The sequence below is a fragment of the Chanos chanos genome, chromosome 5, assembly GCF_902362185.1.
Source record: "Chanos chanos chromosome 5, fChaCha1.1, whole genome shotgun sequence".
Taxonomy (NCBI): domain Eukaryota; kingdom Metazoa; phylum Chordata; class Actinopteri; order Gonorynchiformes; family Chanidae; genus Chanos; species Chanos chanos.
The window spans coordinates 17,454,247-17,476,847 of record NC_044499.1 but is presented as its reverse complement, the minus strand read 5'-3'; the positions used below and the strand labels follow the sequence as shown (position 1 = coordinate 17,476,847).

Below are 22,601 nucleotides of genomic sequence, written 5' to 3'. Positions count from 1 at the left end.
GCTTGTTAAGTGCAATTAGAATAGCTCAGTATTGTTTAATGTCTACATGTAAACAACAGATTCTGTTTGTAAATGGGTCAAAATCATAATATAGACTGCAATTTGGTCATTGTAAAATACCATCAAGCAGTTTAACCTTTTATCCATTCTGTTTGTGTAACATCCAGAAAGGCTATTATAAGCAAACATTTTTTTCTCTCAAAGTGATTCCATCAACAGGGGTCTTTACTCAATTCCCATTAAAAATGTGAAACTTCTGGAGGTAGACGTAAAAACAATAAAATGTTACTGGAAATTCAAGCATTTGATTTGTTGAAAGCTAGAAATGAGAGTAAATAGCCATTTAATTACACTGTAGGCATAAGGTAAAATGACCTTTTGTACTGTTGAGCTGATTTATGGTCAAATGGAGCACATTACCATGCTCTATTATTTGTAGTTGAAACAAGAGACCTAGACTCATAACAGCAATCACCATGTGACTCAGCTGTAAATCAAATCAGTCCGTATTTTCCCTCATATTTTCAGACACGCAGACTTATGGCTCCACAGTCTCCACTTCATGAGAGCAAACAGACTTTGAAGCAATCACCACTAATGGCTCCGTGGTCTTTACCCCCACTCTAGATCGAATGGATAGCCAACTTATGTTGTCAAAATCATGCAAAGTCATTTCAGAGAATGGCACACGGTAATCATCGTCAGAAGTGACAAAAATAACCAAAGTTGTGGCTGATCCAAGATACCGAGTTCTTTCCTCTCTCTCTCTCTCTCTTCAGTCTTCACCCTTTCTTTCATCTGCATGACGCGCTTTTCGACTCGCCGCAACCAACATCACTACCATAATGGCTACAGTGCAAAAAGGGTGTGTGTGTGTCAGCACCATGAAAAAAAAAAAATTCCATATCTTTTTACCTCAAAGACTTCCTCGTCAAGGATCCGTGTACCGAAGACAACTATGCCATTTGTGTTGATGACTGCTCCATCAGTTCTGCTGAGCGGTCTGGTGAATTTCTTCTTACAGTCTACAATCATGGTGACACTCCTCTTTTCTACACTGATAGCCACTCGATGCCATCTGTACGAATGAAGCAGGAATGAAAAGATGCATGAAATATGCAATCATAAAGAACCAGACTCCAGATCCCTGAAAAATGTTTATACAAAGATAGACTGAAGCCACAGTTCCTCATTCTGACATGGCAGACCTATTAAAAATATGAATAGTTGGTATAAAACATACTTTGAGGGCAAACTTATGAAATAAAACGAGAACAAAGTTATGAAACAATGAAGGATTGAAATCTAAGGTTGTGGGTTACTCTGTGGTGCAGTAATTGAGCTAAGTTCGGTCAGTTTACATATTATATAGTTGATGGACCAGTGACTTAATTCGGTGGGAAAGTACTTTTAATAGTCTTAGAACGGCAAGAAATTGTAGAGATTGTGTCTTGAAGTTAATTTTGATGGTGTATGAGTGCAGACACAATTTTATTTTCAAGTAGTGAAGCAAAAGTTGCTTTTAGTATGAATATGCTAGAGGTTGCTCCTGACCAAAGTCCTTGAGAGTGACAAAGAGAGAGAAAGAAAGGAGAGAGAGAGGGCGAGAGAGAGAGAGAGAGAGAGAGAGAAAGAGAGGGGGGGGAGAGGGGAGGGGAGAGAGAGAGAGAGAGAGGGAGGGGAGAGAGAGAGAGAAAGAGAGAGAGAGAGAGAGAGAGAGAGAGAGAGAACTTTCAGAGCTCCCTACAATATTCTTAAAACAGGGACATTTTCTTCTCACGTCTCTCCTAGGACTGCATCTCATATTGAGTCAATTACTAATATTTCTTGAGGCAGACATTCATTGTCTTTGAAAAATAAAGGGCTAGACTTGTTTTCTCAAAGTTGAAGATTTACTGCACAAATATTTTTTTATAGTATTTACAGTTAGAGATTTATAGATCTGGAACTCAGCGAGTTATTGTGAATTACTGTCAACACACTAAGACAGTATATCAGAACATGCAGCATGCAGGACAAGGGAAAAAATTGTTTGTATTATGCTACCAAGGAACTATTTGGCATGTTTGGGCAAAATGTTACATTCATATCAGGTTTCAATTATGTTATTCTAATGTAAATTTAAAATGCACATATTAGGTTATTTGTAGAGTAATAAAGAGCTAAGGCAAACAGTGTGATTACTTACATATAGGCCTATATATTGTGGAACAAACTTTACATGACTGCTTAAATGCTATTAACGAAAGGTCTTTCTCATCTCCATAGAAGACATAGTGTTGTTTAGGTATAAGTACAAATGACTTCCTTTAAATGCAACAACTTAATTTTAAATTAGGCATGACAAATGCAAGGGTGACTCAATATTAGCTAACACCAATATTCAGTTTATAACCTTAAGTATAACCTTGACATAACTACCATAAAAGCCATTACCTTCTCATCAAAGACTGAGGTCATCTCTAAAACTCAGGAAAAAACACCACTGCTACTTAATACTATGATATGTGGAAGAATTTCCATAAACTACTCTGTCAGCATCACATGGACCTTAAGAACAGACGGGAGAAGTGCTGACACGCTGGAAAACCACCAAATTTCAGATATCATTTAGATATCCGTTCAAGCTTGAAAGCCACAGTTCCCTAAGACTGGGGTTTTCGTACATGAGAGGTTTCTAAACCACAGTGAGATCATAGCAAGGAATGTCTGAAACATCTAAGCATGTCTAAAAGTGGCAACATCCAACTAATCTCACCTCAGACATTAGTGGTACAAACCACAGTAACATGAATGGATATCTAATATAGGACAGTCATAGTCTGGGGCTATTCAGAAAGACAAGAAGGATTCAGGCAGGTAGACACTTACTTGCCATCTGCGAGGTTGATGCTGCGGAATAAGGGGTAGTCTTCAGGGGCTGGTTTTCCATGCTGGTCCTCGTACAGAAAGATGGGTGAGCGGCCTACTTCTATACCCAGTTTCTGGATGCCCTGCTCATTATAGATGGATAGCAGGAAAGCCTGGACTCCAGGTTTGGGCTTTATGGTCATTAGAATGGAGAAATCCTGAGGGAACACTCCTCCTAATAGGGGATCAATTTCCAATCAGGAAAACTGCGCATGGAATTTTTATCTGAGTGTGTTGTTAAAGCGTGTGTGTGTGTGCGCGTGTGTGTGTGTTTGTTTGTGTGTTTAAAATTTTAAATTCAAGTGTAATACCAAATATGATCAGCTTTGTTTTTCATTGTCACCCATTAATGGCTATCAAAGCAATGTGATGTTTCATGATCTTCAGTGCTTGTTTAATGAAAAAAAAAAAAAACTTGCATGAACTTAATCAACAGCAAAACTTAAGAGGGGATGTATACAGTGGGAACAAAATGGTGTAAATCTCTTTTCTGCCTTCTTACAATTTTACAATGTGTAAGAAAAGGAACAGATTTAAGAATAATTGAGTGAAGTGAGGTCTGGAACAGAAATAAAGGCCTCCTCAAAGTGAGAAACCTCTGACAGTTTGCCAGCCATAAGGGACTTTTCCCTTTCCTGTGACCTATTATTTACTGAAATTTCCAGTCTTAAAATTGTAAGGACATAATTATTTTCAGCCAAAAATCACTGAATTCTAATTGTTAATTTAATCTCCTGCTATTTTCTGCCTCCATTTTCCTTTGCTGTTGTGCCAGTTTGGCCGATTCCCAACTGACACAGACTGAGAAAATTCGCTTAATGAGACTGTGCTCCCAGTCAATGTCTATACCAAGCTGTTATAGAAAGCAAGCAAACAGGAACTAACAACACGCCTGTATCCACAGAAAAGTTCAAATCAAAATATTAAAAAAATTAAATATTAAAAATGGTACTTTGATTACTATACTGATGACCATTTTATGTGCTGTACATGACATGAGGAGTGTTACTCAGTAAGCGAACATGATTATTTCTAGCACGTATAAATGTGAATCTATAAAGTCTGGTGAATCTGTGTTGATGAAAACTGCTGATGTTCTTCATCAGCAGAGGAATGCAAATGAAGAGAGTAATGCATGCTGGAGATATCTTTTCCACTGGGGGAGGAAGGCTTAAGTACACATACTCATCATAGTTTAACAGTCTTTATTCCAGACATGTTTTATGTATCTTCCCGTTGCATAGAATTCTTTCATTTTAATCACTGGCTACAATGCACGTGCAGTGCGAGTTATTTCAGATTATTAGTGAGTTCTGCAAACTCCCTCTTTTGTTTATTATCACAATGTTGGAATAACCAGGGTGCAATAGGTTACAGAAAACAGTAGCCAATGTAATAAAAACAGTTATCAAAGGACTTTCTGTCTGCCCTAATGGACTCTTTCCTGAAACAATAAATAAAAGCCTTTTTTGCTTTCATCAAGAACTGGGCACTAGACGTCTAGAGCTATGACTCATTCAGAGTGCATTCACTGAAGCAGTCCAGCTGTACTCTAAGCTTCCTACTGAATAGTTTTAACTGGAAACTGCAAGACATCACATCCATAAAACGTCATGCTATGAGAGTAAAGAGATTTACCAATGCAAGTCTTGATTTATGGCCTACTCTGGGATGCAGAGCAGTTGTATTCAAGAGAAAGTGGGACTGAACCATCAGTTGCAGTCAGTAATGAAATTACCTGGGAATAGCTGTTTGGTGGGAGCGCTGATCTGAGCTTGCTTCCCGACCCGGTAAGCCTCGTCCGGTTTGGAGCCTCTCCGAATCGGACAGAATCCTGGAGCTTTCTTGACTCCTTCAGGAGAGTTGTGGAAGTCTAAAACTTTGAGCACGTCCACTGGTTCAGCTGGGGAGTAAAAAAAGAGCTGAGAGTTACCCTCAGAGCTTTGACTGATGTTTAAAAGGAAACTAAAACATCAATGGCCAAATAAACTTAATGTGACTTAACGCAGTTTCTTAAACACATTTCAGACACGTTTTTGAAAGGAAGGTTTAACAAAATGGAGACTGTCATTTAAAATGTGTGTGTTTTTTAAATGACACTTTTGTTGCTGTTAAGTACAGCCCTCATTTGCACACATTAGGGACCTTCTAAATTCAACATTGATACACACACATCATTTTTTATGTCACTAGATGTTACACACATGATTAATACATTACGTGTACTGTATTAATGATGACTGACAGTTTTACCACAGCTACTTGCTGGTCCTTGGACGTCTGCTGTGACTGCCAATGAGGCAATTGTGGTTTTATGAGAAACCCGAACACCAGAATAGTAAAGATATGAAGAAGCATCAAGTAGGGAAAATGGAGCCCCCTGCTTCTTAGCCTATCCGCAAAGTTAAACAGTCCAGGAATAAAACCCTCTGTCTTTTTTCTCTGCCTATGGAAGCACAGCAGGGCCCAAACTTTATAGGCAGTTTGAGCCTGTTGAGCTTGCTAATGTGAGAGGAACTGTGCTTCATCATGGTGTTACTGCTTCAGTCAGGTCTTGCCTCTCTCACACAGAACTGCTGCTCACTTTCTTACACAGCCACATCTATTAACAATCTGACAATTCCCCAGATCTTTCTTAAGCATGAAATATATGTCTATCTTATCATTAGCTCAGTCACACATAGGATTAACAGTGTCAGTACTAGATGAACTAGATTTGTTGAATGCACAAATGTCACAGCGATGTGCTGCTTTTCTTGTGTTTGTAAAATCTACTTTTGATGAGAGAAAAGCTAAGCCATCGTTTTAGGGTGATGGATAGAGAGATACATTAAGCCAAAGAGATAAACATATTTTAATATTCAAAGCTAAAAATTAAAATGATGAATGATGAATTCCGAATCGGGTAGCATCAGGTTTTGTGAGACCTTGTTCCTTTTTCCTAACACTCACTGGGGAAAACCAAAGCTCACAAATGAGGTAACACAAAGTGTACACATGTGTCTGTTGGTGAGCCCACAGACAGGAAGTATCTCTTTCAAAGCCCAAAAGTCAATAAACCATGTATCCACAGTTGGCTGATGGTAAAAACGCATGTTTTTTTTTTCTTTGTAAATTACGTTTTTGTATGGGTTTCCTTGATAAAAAAAAAATCAATAGGGTTTTATTTTCTATCAGACTAGCATCACAAAAGACACCCCCCCCCCATTTTATCCCACTCATCTCTGACTCAAAGGACATCTGGGAAAGTACTTTGGAGGGATCATAATGAAGCCATTCTGAAATATCTAATAGATGAGGCTCATAGCACAGTACATAATAAAGCACAATAAAGCCAGCAAAACTCTCTTGGCTCTTTTGGCTCAAACTCTAGGCCACAATACAGCACATTACATGCAGGATTAAGAGCTTCTTTGTTCAAGAGTTTAGCTGGTCGGGGCAATCTTACAAGACACCTCAGAATCATACCATTACATCATCATTATCACCGTGTTGATTTAAAAAAAAAAAAAAAAAGTCAACCATTACATTCTGAAACCAGCTATTGTGCAAAAATGTTCAGAGTTCCTCAAAAAGATTGTAGAACCACTTAGAAAAATTATCATTTCGTTTCGCGAGACCATTTTAGCTATTCTTTCAGCCTGCACTCATAAACATTGTAAATTCCTTAAGATCTAAGATATATAATTATTTTAGAATTTGACCCAGTTTGGCCAGTGAGTGAATACTTCCCTCCCCTTAGCATATGGCAGATGTAGAGAGGAAGCATTGACCCAGCAGTTCCTGTTCCACTTAAGTGACCGGTTGGAGATCTGGGGCTGAGCACTGTTCTGCTGTGAGCATACTGGAAGCATTAAGTTCTTGGCAAGACACAGCACCCCCCCACCCCCCCACCCCCACCCCAAAAAAAGAGAAGAATAATGAATCCATCCTCACCAACAACTAACTTGAACTAGGATTCATGAAGTTTCAGCAAGGGCTGGCCAGACACATCTGACAAGTTGTGTCTCTCCAATTTACTTTATTTACAACATAAACATTAAATACAGTAACTGTTAACGGTAATCTTGATTAACTCATCTTCTCCAGACAAATGAAATCTTCTCATATCTCGGTTGGCTTGGGGGTATAACAATATTAAGTCTGTATTTTCAAACTTTGGCAGCGATTTGAGACGCTGTGAGAAGGTGAAATTAATTTTTCAGTTTGTAACAAACACATTGGACAGTAGATCGGCACTGATGATGAGGTGAGACATTAATTGTCTGATCTTCTTTCTGTTGAAACTGTTCCCACATAAACCAAAACTAGATGGCTCCACATACTGCAACCCTGCTGTCTGTCATACAATGAGAAGAACTTGACTTACAGACAGAAAAAAAACAGCTGTAACACTAAAACATAAAATCAAAGGTAACAGCCTGTAAATCCATTGTGAATTTTCTTCCAAAATCCTGTGCTACTGTGTTTTTTTGTTTTGTTTCTTCTTTTTTTTTACCCTACACCCTGAACTAAAGATCTCTTTGTATGCTTCAAAATGCCTCTCAGCGTTACTGCATACCTAAAGGCCTCATATATTCCAGATGTTGAGAACTGGCTGGGCCAGGATAAGACCCCCTTCCTACAGAAGCTCTTAAAAAACTACAACATCCCAAATCCATTAAAACCACCGAAATGAGCATGCACCACACTTAAAGGGCTGCCATGTTGAAAAGATGCTGCTCTGGATTGTCACACAAGGTGCCTAGCCCTTTTGAACACATTTGCTTCTCCGCAGGAGAGGAGAGAATAGCATCTCCCATACAGCGTCTCCATTACAGGACAGACACAGTTAATCAAAAGGCAGTGCTCTAACTTTTCTTAAGAGTAAGAAAGAATTCCCAGAGATTGTATTTACCTGTTGGAGTAGAGAAACTGTAATAACAAATCTAACAGTCCATAAAATAATCAATATCTACCTCTTGCTGCGTACTCTGGGAATTTGATCTAGAGCCTGTCATGTTAACATGCTGACAGAAGATCCTTAAGGAGAAACACAGCTGTGGAGCTCATGCCAACACAAATGTTCAGCCAAAGGTATTAGAACACACTCCAAGAACACAACAGTAATACAAAACAGCTAGAAAAAAAAGACCACATACAAGACAGTGTGATAGTCACAGTTGTTGTATTGTAAAGCAATCAGCCACTTATCTAACTGTTCCTTCTACGCTCATGGCTGTCTGATACATCAACATCATTCCTAAGCAGTTCGTATATATTTTTGAAGGGAAAAATCCCATAAACCTCTCGAACCACTTTGTGTCATTATAAGTACCCCCAGTAGCATTGGTGGGTTGGCTGAAATGCAGACAGCACCAGTTACAAGGGGAAGTAGCTTCTCAGAAGTTGATGACACTTGGCAAATTTGTTTAAAAGAGGAATCTTATGTTAGCTTCCTCAGATCTAAGATTGATCAAACAAAGAGATGCTGTAAATGTTGAATAACATGGCATCTACCACCCTTCCTTACCAAGTTTGGCCCTTGAGAGAATAATTACCAAGGCCTCAGTCACATATTCAAATATTCACACAACCATTTCCTTAAGGCAAACCTGGTAAGTCTCTCTGATATGTTTAAGAACAGTCCCTCCCTCTGCTCTTTATTGTCAGAGTCTCTCACAAGTGGCAATCACAGAGCAGTGAAAAACTGAAAAGCCTTCAAATGTAGCAGCTGATGCCAGTATCAAGCAAAATGAAAAGGAGGCCCATGTGCTTTGTCATTGCCAAGATGCTTTTCAGGTAGTTAGCACACACACACACACACACACACACACACACACACACACCCCACAGACACAGACACACACACACACGCACGCATGCACACGCACACGCACACGCACACGCACACGCACACGCACACTCACGCACACACACAAACACACCATATTTCATAAAATTCTGTGATTTTTTGCAAAGGCTGTGGGGCAAAATACAAGGTTACAAAAGGTTGGGATCAAAAGGGCATGTGGCTACAAAGTATAGCAAAATGAGGGGATGAAGTAAGCCCACTGACGGCTTGGAGTTATATCATCTACGTGTATATTGCTAAACCAATATATTTGTAATGGGATTAATATGTTTATGTCAATAATTGTTATCTTCAGATGAATAACTACAGAAGTAACTGATTAAAACATAATCTCTGTAGGTTTCTCTGTAATTTCAGTTAGTCCAAAGACCAGATGATTCCCAGAGTGTTTAGTCTGAGGAATGAACATTTTGTAAATTATCTATGCTATGACTCTTTGATTACATGCTTAACAGTGACTCTATAAATTAAACCGCATAGGCTGATGTAAACAAAGAAAATATCGGGAGTGAGTCAATATTGTAGGCTTACGTATATGAATCTAACATAAAAAAAGAGATCTATTTGAGACGCAAAATCCATCAAGATTTCAAGTCTTGGTGATCTCTTATTGTTGTAGTTAATTCCTCGAGTTGGCGTCTTAGACACTGTCTCATGCCAGATACTCATACTCACGACGACTTTCGGTCTCAGTAACGCGGTTACCATCCATTTGTAACTGATTTAATAGGAGCGCACAACTGCAGTGGTATAAATAGAGAGATAAAGACTATTCACAGCCCACCTAGACCACTCGTTCATTATTATGCTAGACACCCGTGGTTTTTACAACCTGACACCAGGCTATGTTTCTGCTACCTGAAACCGCGATTACTGCGTCCACACACCTCACCGACCACTTGAGCAAACAAAGACTATCTGTCCAGGGAAACCCCATAAAGCTATCAATGAGAAGGTGCTGCGCGCATTTTTTTCAGTCACATATTAGTGCAGTGCAATCTTCTCTTGAGCATCACACAGAGTGCCTCTCTCTACCCCCTATTAACTCTCCGAAAAGTTACCCATGAAGACATATTTTATACAAGATTCATACAGAGTTTGTGCATCCTGACACCTATGCAAAGGTTTAATGTTCACGGTCAGTGACAAAGCTTCCAAGAGCACCGCGCGGGTAACTCTCATCCCTGAGAAGGATACCAGGATGCCCTGACACGCGCTCTGTGAGTAGCGCGGAAAAGTATCTCTGATACCTCTTTCTTACCTGCTCTGACTTGCGAAGCCTGTAGAACAAAAGTGAGAGTGATGATTGTTGTTATAGTGCTATCCCAAAGCCATCTTTTCGTTTTCCACCTTGGGGACCACCTTTGAGTATCCATGACTGGCGCCCACAAATGAGTAGAAAAAGGGCGACTCTACTGAAAATTCGTTCCTTTCCACAATCCAAAATACGTGATTTATTTTTGCTGCGTTGCCATTAGTGAAAAACTGAACAAATTCGGGCCCCTGTGCTCTTCACTCCCTTTGCCCAGCCCTCAGACTGAGGTGTAAGGGCTTTCTTGAAAAAAGAACGTCTGCTCCCCCAAGAGCCTAACTGTCAGGAGGGCTGGACAAACGGTGCGAACCTGGCCGGGCGAGCAAAGGAACTTGACACAGGAAAATCTCCCGTTTAGCAAATCACCAGTCTTGAAATTCCATTAAGAACCGCCCATTATTCAGAAGAGAGCTTCAAAAGTTGAAATAGTTTGACTCTGCAGCCAATGTATCGGATGAACAATAACCAACCACGGTATCGCAATAGGCACTAACGTGTCGAATAAAAATTACGCAGAACAGAGAAGGACATCGTATGGATGAGAACCTTACCTGTGCTTCATTCACCTGTCGTTTAGATCCACTCGAACGGATATTGCTAACTCTTTGGAAACTACTTGTAGCTTTGATCATTTATACTGCTAAAACATATGTTTATGGTGCACCGGGAGACAATAACTGTGATTATTTTTCCAGGTTTTCTAAGGTGAATGTCTCTGACAACGCCAGGGGTTATTGTGGGTGTAATCTGCTCTTTGTTTTTTTCCACAAGTGAGCTGTGTTAGGCAGCAAGAACACAAATGAAAACAGGCAGAGGAAAAAACATTTTGCAGTGACTGGTAAACAGTCAAAACTTCATTAAAATTCCATTAAAAGTTTTCAATGAGTGCCTTAAAAGATGTCTGCATCTTTGGATAGCTTGGATGTGGTGGATTGTGAATGATTAATATGAAAAAGACCTTTTGAAGCCACTACTGAACGACAGGTGGGTAGTATACAATCCCCTGAAACTTTTTTTTCCCATCAGAGGACATACCTGATAGTGTAATACCTTTGTGTCACACAAATCATGGCATGACAGCATGAACACATTTACATGTGAATACATAAATAATCATACAACATCATTTAAATCTATGTGTGCTCTTAGCATGAACATCACAGCAAATCTGATATATTTCACGTAAATGAACCGCTCAGGTTAATTTTCAGAATTTTCCAGGTCGTGTGTTTCACTTCATTACACCTTTCCCACTGTCTCAATAACGATCATGCTGTCTCGTGCTCTAGACATGGCATGGGTTTGAGATCTAGCTCCATATTTAGGAGAACCTATTGTTGAGCTAAGCCGTCCAACCTTCCATATACTACATGGTGTTACACCAGTGTATCAGGTGACTGATGCACCAATGGGTTGAACAAAAAATCTAATTGTCTTACCAGTGTGTTGACAATAAAATGGAGATGATATGATGGTGACTGAGTGGACTGTTGTCTAGCCCTTCACTCAGTCACTGCCTCATTGTCTCCATTGCAGGGATATACCCAAAATTTCAAGAGCAGATTTGAGAGAGTTTGGAATCTTTCGCAAAGTTTTCACGCTCACTCACAAAGCCCCACCGCCTTACTCTGGAGAGACTGGAGTCGGAGAGACTTTAAGCTCTCACCATTTACACAGTGATACTGTACCCTCTCACCAGGGTTCCAGCAACCCACCACCCTGATAGCTGTATCCTTTCCTCTTTTCTGCCTGCGAAAAATGTCAGAATTTGAGCTCATGCTGTTTGCTGGGACTGAAGCCCAAAATAATTCGTTTAATTTAACGTCCCCTCCTGTGTTGGCACACAAATGAAAAATGGCACGAAACCTCAAAAGAATGTCTTTGTTTTGATTGGATCGGCAGAGGCTCTCTTGCTCAAAGACATAATGTACAGACATTCAGATCGGAGTCATTCTACTGCAGTCTATTTTTTCTCTTTTGCGTTGTGTACAATTTTCTGGCTGGATCTACATTTGTCGATTCTGTCTTTGTAGTATAAACCACATGATTAAACAGGCAAAGCACCCTCTGTTATCTTGGACCATGAAAGCGTTGTGTAATTTTTTTTGCTGTAAGTATTTGAACAGAGGAAGATCAAACCAGATTCTTAACTGAAAATTGCTTGTCCAAAGTCATGTTCTATTTTAAAATACGGAGGCTTTTAATCAGTTTGTCTCCATTCATCTACGGCTCCATTGCCACGAATAGCAACAGAAATCAATCAAAAAGTCAAAAATCGAACTTTTTATATTGTAGACACCATCATGAATATCAAGTCTTTGTTCAGGTCTTTACCTATTCCATACCACAGCAGGTTTTTCTTTTCTTTTTTTTTCAAATGGATACTAGTCCCATCATTTTCTTCAACAAGTTTCATCACGTACTTAAAGCACCCCTCTGATTTTTGCTTGTTTGTCAGAGCATATTCCCAGTGTGACTACACGTCTAGTTTAAGAGGATGAGTTTTTTGGTAATAGTTAAAGCAACGCTGTGTATTTATTTGGTTTTGGGTTGGCGGTCTGATGGCTGGGAAGACTCCAAGTAAACAGAAAGATAAAGAAAAAAGAATCCTGCAGCTCATGAGGAGGGACGTTCTGTTGGTCCTGCTTGCCAAAAACACTGAGTGGACAGCCAAAGCCACATGGCATGGAAGTAATTATCCGGGGTGTCCAGCAAGCACTGTGAGCATGTATCAGAGTCTGTTGAATCCATCTTACATATTTTATGCTGAATGTGAATGTCTTCTGTAATTATTAGTCACTGAGAAGGTGTTTCTGCAGATCTGTGTCATGGAGTCAGTGCTAGGGCTGATAAACCATTTCTCCCCCTTTCTGTAAATCAGAGGAATGTTGTTATTATAATGAATTGGTAGAGCTATAGATATTGGCTTATCATCACTGGCGTAATTTCATTGATTTGCAATTAATTGGTCTTTGATAATTATTCATATTACTGTTCATAATTCAGGGCACCAATCCTCTTAAATCAAGAAATTATATCAATAGTCAATCTGGTTAAACCATGTAGTAATTCATGTCTGAATGAAAATGATCTTGCATGGTATCTCGAGGCACAAGCTGATACATAAATAATAGAATGGGTGTAATAACGATGATCAAAGAAGGAAAATATTGCTGTGAATATACAAATAAGTATGTTATAATAGTAAATACAAAAAACAAACGTAAATACAGACATGTATGAACTGTTTTCATTCTAGCAAACTACTTCAACCAGCAACAAGGCACAATAGAAATGATGAGAGTATGAAAAAAAGAGGAAATCTGTTGTGATACGAGCCTCCTAGTTGCAACTGATAAATGGATTTATTCTAACTGAAGTTATAAACTGGTTACTGGGAGATCTAGCTTATTTACCATGCCAATGTCATGGAGAAAAGCTGTTTACCTATAGTAACGCCCTGGTTGGATGATGGCTGATGATGGATGGAACTGATTCTTCTCTGGCCAGAAGATATCTTGAACTTATCTGACATCGCAGACCTGAGTGGCTCTGTGGTCACAGTGACAGGGACAGTGAGGAACCAGACAGTATCATCGAGATTCACTCAGGTTAATGTTATCAGAGATCAGTACAGGATCTGACACAAATGGAGTTGGAGAGAACCCTTAGATTCATTACCGAGATATTTTTTTTTCCGGTACGTGGTAAGAGTCTTATTAAAGGCCTGAAAAACTGTTTTGCTGCTATTTATTTGTTTATTAATGTTGGAGTGGCATGAAGGTTCAGCACCCTTTCTCAGTGTCATCATATTTAATTTGTATCCATATGAATGTTCTTTAATATGTTCATAGCTCAAAAATGAACCGCTATAGATTTACAATGTGAGTACAATGTACAATGTATTACTACTTGCTCACAAACTCTGATATTCTAGCATTATTCTCTGCTCCTTCGTCTGAACTCACGGTGACTCTTGTGTTTACATAGTAGGTGAATAAAATTTCAGAATGACGCTACATCCAACAAAACATCCAGATACATCAATATCAACAGTCTTTTTTGGCAGTATTCCCTGGATGTAGCAAGACTGGAGTGACACAAAAAGGTAACCTTTTTTGTCTGCTCACGCTTCCATTGCCTTTGATGTCACTGTCTTCACCATCACCCTGTAGGTGCCTAAACAGCAGCTCCATTCCTTTGTTAGGATGAGCGTCAAATTTGGCAACGTCGTACAGAGAGGGGTTGTCACAAGGTTTGTGAGGCTTGTCTTGGCAAATGGCATTTATGGCATTATCAGATGTAGAGTTGGGGGCAATTTTGGTGTTTATGTCTGGACACTACACAATGCTCTTGAAATAGGTATGGTGTTTTATGACAGTACTGAGCAAACGTGTGCTGCGGAGTGAAATCTATGTGCGCTCTGACTGTCTGGTAGTGGTTGAAAGGGTTGAGTGCATTTTAAACTTTGTCTACTTCTTCTCAATTAGTTCTTAAAGAATCAAGTTAGCAAAAAGAGGTTGTGGTGACTTGGCAACATTGTGAAATGTCATTGACTGTGGGTAGACCTGTCATTTAAACCATAACTGTTCCACTAATCATAGAAAAATGTAAGTTCATGCAAAAGAGTAGGTAAGTAGGTAAAAGTAGGTATTATTTTAAGAAAATAATAAGAGTTGGGGAGTTAAACCATAACATTCAAAACCATAACATTCTCGGCATATAGAGCATAGGGTAGTTCAATCAGAGAATGCATTTATTGAACAGTTGCCAGAAACTGAATACATGCATATTTTTGACAGAATGTCCTACATTGATGAATTGGACTGGGTTATGTATGGGGAGATACTTTCAATTCAGATGCTTATAATACCAGCAAATTTGACATCTTTGTTGTCAGAGGTCTGTGCTGATGTCAGAGATGTGGGATGGTACCTGAATTAGTCTGGGAATACTTACATGGTAGCTGTATTAATTAATGTATGAAAGAATGTTAGAGCTGTGTTTTATTTTAGAATGTTTATTTTATTCATGCCTTATTCTCTTGAATCACAAGCTCATCCTAACTTTTAATGGCCTGTTAAAGTCTTTTGTCAGCACACTTTAAATTTCATCTGACCACAGATATTGTGTGTGTGTGTGTGTGTGTGTGTGTGTGTGTGTGTGTGTGTGTGTGTGTGTGTGTGTGTGTGTGTGTGTGTGTGCGGGTGGGCGTGTGGGTGGGTGTGGGTGAGAGAGATGGGAGTGACTGACTGTTGGGGGACTGCTTTAGCCACAGTGTTCTAGACTGGAATGTGTATTTGTCTGAGCATGAATTTTATAGTTTCAGGGCAACAGATAACCTAATAAGACCCAAATTTATTTTAATGATGACATTTTACGTGGTTATTACACAGTTAACTTCACTCTCCTCTGTATTAGTCTGTGCTAGTAAAAGATAAGTGCGTTTTAAACACAGCAGAGTAAAATGGTCTCTGAGGTAAATCTATGGTACTCTCTTTAAAATGGCCTTGAGAGTTTGATACTCTATCACATACTTAAATACACACACACACACACACACACACACAGAAAAAAAACGTGATACATGATTTATTTACATACCCTTAGGACAGGTAAAACTGAACAATTTCCGTTTTTATATACACCCGGCACTTTGCTTTGAGTTGTAAGCAATAATTTTTATGCTGGTAAAGTATCAGAAACCAAAACAGAGTGGAGTGTAACACAGTCTGTCTCAGAGAATGTGCTGTAATATTGAGTGCTGGGCTTTGTGTGTGTGTTACTGTGGTTTTAGCATATCTGCGCGTTCTGTATTAGGATAGTTGTGCTAAGACCTTGATTGCCTGTTGTCATCTTTTATGTGCTCCATAAGCGTTTTGTTTGTGGATAATCTTGACTTTGAAACATAGAATAACACTTTTGTCTTTTATGATTTATATTTCTCAGAATGAGTTCGATACAATATAAATCTTACTAAAATGACTTTTTATCCATGGGAGAGAAACAGAAAACCTTTAGAGCCATTCATTACCAAAACCTCTGATGATAAATCAGACTCAACTATATAATGGCCTCCAGATTGCCAGCATGTGTATATAAAACAGGGATTTGTATTAATGTCAGCGTAGCACATATCCAAAACCACCTAATTATAAACAATAGCAAATGCAAACAGGCTCTGACTTTTACCACCGCTGGTTTCAACATTTCACCAACTTCACTTCTAGTCAGAAAGCCCATCATATCTGTTCTCGTAAGAGAAGACATCCCGTGGAGTCCAGCCTAGGAATTTTGACTCAGCAGGACAAAAAAGGCACACAAATAGCTCTTTGCATATTTTTACAATTGCAGACATATTTTAACTATGCTCACAACTGTTGCTCATTTTCAGTGCTATTAACTGGGACAAAATGGAGGAACAAAATATTTTCATTACAAACAATTGACCAACTTCTCCATTTTTCTTAGCAAACAGAAGCACTGCCAATTTTATTTTAAAACAGTAACTAATCTATCAATCTGCAATAAATGCATGCTCTTCACCCAAGCGAAAAAGGCAGTTTACAGTAACTCAAAGGCTCTGATGGAAGAAGTGACTTCTGACAGGTTCCCGAGTCATAGGTAGCCTGGAAAGCACATTAGCCTGACACTACATCCACCCTTAGCTGCAACCCCAGGGACGTCAGTAGACTAAACAGGAAATCCAAGAAATTCTGTGACTCAAACTAACTTCTTCCTCCATTCCTAGTGATCAGGAGTTTTCTGCTTATAGACTAGGTTTCTGTCTGAAATTTAGTACAAAGGATCAGATTGTGAGAACTCATTTTATCATACATTCATGTGTGTGTGTCTCTGTGTGTGTGTGTGTGTGTGTGTGTGTGTGCGCGTGCGTGTGTACTTTGTCATGCCCATTCAGACTTTCAGTGTGGAATGTCTTTAATAATGAACAGAACTGAGAAATACAGTACTTAAATAAAAGTATAAACATTTTCTTTGGTGTAGGTCTCTCTTTAAAAAAAGGGCCAAAAATATATATTTTATTGTTCCATCTGATATTCTGTCACTGAAAAACACCGGTGAACTGTGAACTACCAACTGCTTAAAGAAGTACCATATGGAATTTTGCTGTCAACACATGGTTTTGGCCATCTGTTGTAAATTTCAAAAAGAAAGAACTGGAGAAAGTTGCAACTGAAAGCCGTGGGTGCTAAGTTGTCAAGCCCTCTTACAAAGACTAAGTGAGAGGCACTGCGAGATGTCACTTCACCTCTGAATAGACAGTTCAAAATGAATCCCATATTGACTTGATTCTCTAATTATTCCTGTAGACTGGAACTGAAGAATGAAGAGACAGGTCTGGCTGCTGGTTTGGGAAAACACATGAAATATATTAAGAGCACGGTAATCATATCAGTCCTTGTGGGTGGAAAATGAAAGGACTCTCTTGTTTCTATATTTATTTGAAAAAATTATTTAAACACATACACGGCAATATGAAATTAACTGAAGTAATCAGTAAAGTCCTGGACCTAATGTTACAAAAAAAGATTGATCAGATAAAAGACACAACACTGTCAGATATTTGGCACATCAAATAGCCAAACTGAACATCGAAACAAAAACAAAATCCTTGACAATGGACTGCCTCAGCACAGGGGGAGACAGAGGGTGATGCTCACTTGGTCACTGTTAGAAGGGAAACTGACATCACAGAATACGTATGATTTAGAGGATGTCCCACAGCTGAAAGAGCATTGGTGATTGGTCCATCACCTGCACTTTGGCTGCCAACTAACTAAGAATGGGGATGCCTGTGGCCATGGTGGCAATGTGGCCAGACATGGTAAGTTCCCAGCAATGTGATGCTGAGCAGGCTGACTGTAAGCATACCATGTGGGTTTTCCATTGGTGTGGTCTGGACAGTTTTTCCATTTTACATTTTCTATAATCCCCAGAACCCCTGGTCTGTTCACAGCCCCATAGTTCCTTCCAATACACATCCAGCAACTTGAGTAGTACACTGGATAGTATCCAATGCCACAGCCCACATGGAGGTAGGGAGAGAGAGAGAGAGAGAGAGAGAGAGAGCACCAGGAACACAGACAAAAATCATTAATAAGCATGTCTTATGCCTGAAATATGTAATTCAAGTAAAAAGGGGAGGAAAACGGTGAGTAAGTTAATGTGCGTTCTGTTAAATATCTTTTTTGTGTTTGTTCAGTGGGCAAGTTGTCATGCTGACAAGTTCCTGATAAGTGCCAGATAGGATGTAGCTCTGATACTACAAATGTAGCATGGGTGTTAAAGATTAGAAAGTGTGTGACTGACTGGGTGAAGAAACCTGTATAGCAGGTCTGGAAACATTTAACAGGAGAACACATTCCCTCATGTGGAATCATTTTTCCCAAAAGGACTGTCATTCTTTCCTAAGACAGCATTCCCTTTTACTGTGCGTCAGGAAGAACTATTAAATATTCCTCTTTATAATTCTATACCATACTTGATGTATGATTTCCTTTGTTGTGTTTCTAAAGAATGAAAAAGGAGTTAAGATTTTGCTCCTTTAGGTTATAAGTAGGTTATATACAATACTTATAACTTCAGATTTTATTTGCCAGCATGGTGCTCTGATGTACAAAATAGAATTCTAAAGTGCAACAACATTCCTAATTAGATACTGGAAATTGTTTCTTAAAATAGATTCAGTTGCACGTAAGGCATACAATTCTATTTTTCAGGAAGAAAAATTCTTTTTCTCTCATATGTTTGATGTTTTTGCTGTATATGTATAAGTTTGCTGTAACTGGTGGCATGATGTCACAGGCAGCCATAAAGCCTCAGTTAGCGCTACCGCAGTGCAGTATTCCAGTCCTCTGCGGTTTTGTAGGACTAGCTTAAAATATGTGTAACACAGACATAATAATGGCTTGGGCTTTGGTAGCCTTTTGTATAGATTCAAAATCACCAGGAACTTCTAAAACTTCTAAAACTTTTTTGTTCAAAAAAAAAAAAATGCTTCGTAAAAACCCGATAAAAGTCGAGACTAATGACATTGCTCTTGCAACCTGACTGAAAGTGGAGTATGTCGCACAGCAGAAGAAATCCTCTTTAATCAGGCCAAGCTGAGGACTGAAGAGAGCCCTGAGTTCACGTGCCAAGCAAAAGATTGCCTGGCACACACTCGGAAAAGCCTTCCAAAAAAACTACCCAACCTTGAGATTGTAAAGTCAACAAACTCACTGACCACTTCCAGATGATTCAGTGGGAAAGAACGTCACACAGAGTACTAGTTGAATTTAAGTGAAGTTTTTTCCCAATGATAATGACAACTGATTTATATGGTGAAAATCACTGTGATTCTGGGTCTGAAGTGTTGGTATTGTAAATTGTGATTGTATAATGTGCTTTCCAGTGGACAGATCTAGACTAGAGATGATTTTGGTTAGATTGTGAAATTCTGCCTGGGATATTATGAGACAGCAAAACAGTGTCACTACCATGAGAATTCTTCAGATATGAAACAAACTCCTCAAATCTCAAAGCTGAGTCTGTTCAAGTCACTGCATTGTTTTCCAGGTTATTATTTTTCATCAAAAACAGCAGTAAAATGCTGGACTCCTCCAGTAGTGGCTTGGAGCTCTTATCTGAAGAACTGTGATGAACCTCACATCCAAGTCTATGCTCTCACATCTCAGCGGTTTTTAATTCAATTTGGCAAGAATCTCTCCAAAACTGCCTTGTGGAAATTTGCCAAAGTTAACTTCCTGGACTTTCATGAGACTCTCTCTCTCTCTCTCTCTCTCTCTCTCTCTCTCTCTCTCTCTCTCTCGTATTTATCCAGTAATGGCCAGTACTAAATGGCTTTTACATCTTTTATAAACTAGATTGTTGAACAATATTAAGGGGCATCTGATATTCCTAGCTAAGTGAATCACTCCTCCATCAGAATTCAACCAAAGTCTTAATATAGTGTGTGCTTTAAAAAAAAGTACACCCCCTCCTCAAAAAACAAACAAGCAAAACAGAATTCAATAGCACCTTGTCATAATTTTACATTCCTATCCCTCTTTTGACCCCGATCGAATATAGAGTGACAGTCAGTGGAGCAGATAGTGATTCCATATAAACTCGCAGACAGAGGAATAAGCTCTGATTTCATACAGCATGACAGGCAGTGAAGAAGATTCTAATCTCTTATAGACGTGACACTCAGTGGCAGGGAAAAATCCAGAGTTTACTATTCAAGTGATTCAGACAATTGTGTTTCAAAAAATATCCAATGTAAAGTTTTTAATATTGAAATAAGGTGAAGGAGAGAAAATGAGAGGCAAGATGTATAAAACTGTTCACATGACTGGAAGATACAAATGAGAACAAGTTGAGTCTAATCTGTCTCCTTCTTTCTTTCTCTCTGTCTCTGCCACTCTTCGGGTAAAAGAAGAATACTCTCTCTGTTCCTTGATTAATATTCCATATGTGTAGGTCTGACGTTGCCGTGCATAGCACGCCAACAAGTGCAAAAGGATTTATAGATTTTCCTCCCAATCCAGGACATATATTGTTTTTAAGCTCAGAAGTTTTTGCTGTTCCATGTGTATTTAACGGTGTATAACCTTATGTTTCTTGGAGTATTGAGAAGAGCAATAATTTTTTGAAACCTCTTCGAAATAGAACAAATTCTTGAGAAAAGAAAGAAAATTCTGAAAGATGGAACATGAAGGGTAGCAGTACAAAGGGATGTAAAGAAATGGCTGAAAGGAGTATTAGTCTAAGTAGCCTATATCTTACAGCAAGTCTCCACTTTGTCTAAGAATGGAGCAGACTATAAATCCACTGCCAAAAATTCCAAATGATGCAGTCTTACTTGGCCACCGTTATGGCAGGGAATTCAGAAGGACCAAAGCCAACTGCAGACAGAAACTTGGAGAACAGTAGAAAAGCTATGAACATTCAATACACAATTAAAAACACTTCAAATCTGCACAAACTAAATGATATGCTCAAGCAGTGTTTACATAATCCTTTTACAAAGTGAGATTGATAAAAACAAAATACACAGGGCTTGTGCGCTTGACAAAAATCATAACAGTGATTCACAATACTGTGGATTTCATATTGTTTTTTTTTTTTTTATGTGTGTCTGTCTAATAGAGACAGAGGATGAATGCCATGATGAGGAGATGCAGTAAGAAGGTGGCAAAACATTGCTTGCCAAAGACATCTGTCTTGCACATTTGATACAGCACACCATAGACATTCATTCCTTACGTCTGGACAGTGTTTGGAGGCTCAGTTTGGAAGCCAATTAAAGTCTTGCTATTTCCCAACGACTCAGCGTCTAGTGAACCAGACTTAGGAGCAGTCACATTGTAACTACCAACACATATCTCAATAACTCATTAACAGGTTCAGAACAGATAAGAACCTAGAAAAAAAGTGTGTTTAATATTCAGATTTAAAATAAACAATAAAAAAAGTCTTATGACATAGTGAACGAGCATGGGGCCATTTTCATTCCTCAAACTAATCAAGATCTTAATTCAGTGCAAGCCCATTTATATATCAGATATTTTCTTTTTCCAGCAAAGGCAACTTCGCGTTCAAGCCAGTTAATTACAAATACAAGACTGTGGAAAATAATCAGTAAATAATCTGTGGGATTGCTGGTGATTTCTTTGTTTGAATCCAAGTCTAGGTTGGCTAAGCCACTCTGAAACACCTGCACACGAGAAATAAATCTGTGGAAGCCAAAGAAAGCTCCATGGCCAAAGTGTGACACAGTGGAAAAGATGAGCTGCTCTTAAGACAGATCACTCAATAACAGGTGTGTCAACAAGAGACGAAAGTGTCAGGTAAGCTAAAAGATTTCCTCCTTCAGAAGTACAATGAAGAAACACTGAGTGAAAAGAGAAAGAGCAAAAACAACAGGGTAAAATCATTTTATAAAACCAAGATTAAAATGAATTTTACAATATTTCTGTCTTGTTTAAAATTGATGGAAGCTTCTCCTTTCTTTTCTTTGACTTTAAACTTCTTTTTTAAACTCTGACCTTTATTATATAATAAAGAATTGGCACCTCCTCTCAAAACAGTGATGAGACAAGTATGAACAAAATTTTGTGTCCTTGTCTCCATGTGTGTGAGGGAGGGGTAGAGGATGGGGGAGGCAGAGAGACAGAGAGAGAGAGAGACAGAGAGAGAGCGAAGGAGGGAGAGAGAGAGAAGGAGAGGGAGGGGGGGAGAGAGAGGGGGGAGGGGAGAGAGAGAGAGAGAGAGAGAGGGAGGGGAGAGAGAGAGAGAGAAAGAGAGAGAGAGAGAGAGGGAGAGAGAGAGAGAGAGAGAGAGAGAGAGAGAGAGAGAGAGAGAGAGAGAGCTGCTGGAGCACAGGAATGTTCCTCTTGGTTAAATGTCTCTCTGCTTGTGACCATGAAAGCAAAGCCTCTATTTCCCGCTGACTACTGTGAAAGAGGATCATAAAATTGATTCCATCTGTATTTTTATGGATAACTTTCCATTCAACTG

The 22,601-nt window shown here is 39.0% G+C and overlaps 1 protein-coding gene across 1 annotated transcript in view; it reads right to left on the bottom strand.

The window, feature by feature from the left end:
• The window catches only part of col11a1b (collagen, type XI, alpha 1b), a 61,307-nt gene extending 51,167 nt beyond the window's left edge, over positions 1 to 10,140 (bottom strand). Inside the window, exons 1-4 of the mRNA XM_030775510.1 lie at positions 10,026 to 10,140; positions 4,649 to 4,813; positions 2,872 to 3,085; positions 916 to 1,078 (exon numbers count right to left, since the gene is read on the bottom strand). Of these exons, the coding sequence (XP_030631370.1) occupies positions 916 to 1,078; positions 2,872 to 3,085; positions 4,649 to 4,813; positions 10,026 to 10,140 (657 nt within the window). The remainder of the gene's footprint in view (positions 1 to 915; positions 1,079 to 2,871; positions 3,086 to 4,648; positions 4,814 to 10,025) is intronic.
• Between the last annotated feature and the right edge of the window lie 12,461 nt (positions 10,141 to 22,601).